General features: G+C 34.0%; 1 protein-coding gene across 3 annotated transcripts in view; it reads right to left on the minus strand.

Moving 5' to 3' along the window:
• fech (ferrochelatase) overlaps positions 1 to 2,116 on the minus strand; it is a 14,730-nt gene extending 12,614 nt beyond the window's left edge. Inside the window, exons 1-2 of one of the 3 annotated variants that reach the window (XM_043234403.1) lie at positions 1,904 to 2,116; positions 543 to 657 (exon numbers count right to left, since the gene is read on the minus strand). In XM_043234403.1, coding sequence (XP_043090338.1) covers positions 543 to 657; positions 1,904 to 1,940 — 152 coding nt within the window. In that variant the 5' untranslated portion in view covers positions 1,941 to 2,116. The remainder of the gene's footprint in view (positions 1 to 542; positions 658 to 1,903) is intronic. The other 2 variants (XM_043234402.1, XM_043234401.1) reach the window with 2 other exon arrangements.
• Between the last annotated feature and the right edge of the window lie 384 nt (positions 2,117 to 2,500).

Below are 2,500 nucleotides of genomic sequence, written 5' to 3' on the forward strand. Positions count from 1 at the left end.
AGAACATTTCTACTTTTTGGTTACATTTAAGTTTAAAATTACATATATATATATATATATATATATATATTTATATATATATATATATATATATATATATATATATATATATATATATATATATATATATATATATATATATATATATTTTTTTTTAATAAAAATAATAAAAATAAATAGTAATAATAATAATAATAATGTGTGTGTATAATTTTTTAATTCGTTTTTTTATTAATCTTTAATTTCACAATTAACTGCAACAGTATGCAATAACGTGAAAACTATAAATTCTTCAGAAAGTGTCATTCTTAATAAATAAACATTCTTCACTCGTTCTGATCATCAAAACTCTCTTATTAAACATGTTTAAAAAAAACAAAAAACAAAAAAGCAAGCAGGTCGTGCATTTTCCAACGCCCCAAAGCATCATCAGCGGGTGCTGCTCACAGAAGTAGAGAACAAGCTGTTGTTTGTGGATGTTAATGACACTCTTTGGCCGCGTGCGAGCGTCTGATTTCCCAGCAGGCTTTGAGACGCTGTACCTGTTCTCTTGAGTCTCTGGAGCGGCGGAGCTGGCGAACGCAGCTGCTGCAGCCGTCGACTGCCGTCTGAGAAACACACTCCTGCACAAACTCACCGGCGGACTCACCCTGACCACTGTGACACACACACACACACACACACACACACACACACACACACACACACACACACACACGTTAAAAACAACTTCAGATCAAGTTTTATAGGTGGTAAACAGAAATTACATTATTTTTCATTTCATTTCATTGTGATAATATTTTAATGACAATTACTAATGTCTTAATTAAATATCTTAATGTCATAATTCAATGAGTTCAGCATTATTCTAAGAAAAAACAAGTGCTGTTTTATCATTCATATACTATTATAGTATTTTTTATATTTTAAGCTAAGATTTATGTTTTAGTCATTTTGATATTATTACTATTATTAGATTATTTTTACTTATTTAATGGTTATTAATGACTATAATATATAATGACATATTATATACTGTATTAGAAATATATATATATATATATATATATATATATATATATATATATATATATATATATATATATATATACACACACACACACATAAATACATGGCTTTTTATTTTACTTTATATTTTTAAATGTGATCTCAACATATTTTTCGTAATACTTGGCTTACTTTATTTGTAATTTCGTGGCTACAAAAAAATAAATAAAAAAGATAAGCATTAATAAGCAGTGGTCAATATTTTAACACAAAATCTAGATTACTACTATTACACTATTAAATATAATTTAGTCACATATACACACATATACACACACATATATATATATACATAAATACATACACACATATGTCTACATTTTTAAGACATAACGCAACGCCAGGATATAATAGAGTGGCATGTATTATATGATAAATATTTGAAACGATAAGTTATTAGACGTGTTTATTGATCTGTATTGTGGCAGAGAGCGCTGCAGTAGCGCCGCGCGGCCGCTCGGGGTCGCTGTTGGCGCGGTTACGCAAGTTGAGAAAGCGTGCGTTGTGTAACATGATGTTCAACGCCACGGAAACTTTAACTGCCGCTTTTTGTTGACGATTCGCGCGTGTAAACCTCGTGCACTCGTTCGAGCACCGTCACGGATACGCTTCATCCGCGCGATCGTCCCCCGAGGAGGTGAAGAACTGCAGCAAGAAAAACAGGAAAGTCGTCGAGACACTTTAACCTTCACGCACAGAGCTGACACGCACACGGCTCCGTCCGGCCCCTGCACTGCTCGTTCTGCGCGGTTGGCGATACGGGCGGTTATATAAGCTCCTCGGTGAATGAATGAGTGAATGTCATGCGTGTAGTTCGAGTCGTAAACACACTTACGCTGCACGAGCCGGCACGCGCCTCCCAAAACCGCCATTGTTTCGCGCTGTGGCGTGAAGTCTCCCTGCTTTGACGGCGGAAAACGGCGAAGTGCTCGAACTGCTGAATGAAAGCTCTCCTTTTGCCCCCGCGGTCTTTCCAGAGCGCCCAAATTCCGATATAGAGCCGCCGATCGGTGCCACTGTTATCACGGCGTGATGACGTGCCCCTGGCCACGCCCCCGCGCGCACACCCTCCCGAACGTCAGCACGCCGCGACGGGAGCCTTGCGTGACGCGCGTGTTCATTCACAGAAAACACAACTTCACAAAACTGCATCATCTGTAGTTCATTTGATGATCAAATGCAGAACTAAAAGCAACATTTATGATTTTTTTAAAACAGACACAGCACACTAATTTTTGTACATATACGCGTATATATATATTATATAATATATATATATATATATATATATATATATATATATATATATATATATATATATATATATATATATATATATATATATATATATATATATATATATATATATATATATATATATATATATATATATATATATATATATATATATATATATATATATATATATATA

Source organism: Puntigrus tetrazona, unplaced genomic scaffold, assembly GCF_018831695.1.
Source record: "Puntigrus tetrazona isolate hp1 unplaced genomic scaffold, ASM1883169v1 S000001111, whole genome shotgun sequence".
NCBI lineage: Eukaryota > Metazoa > Chordata > Actinopteri > Cypriniformes > Cyprinidae > Puntigrus > Puntigrus tetrazona.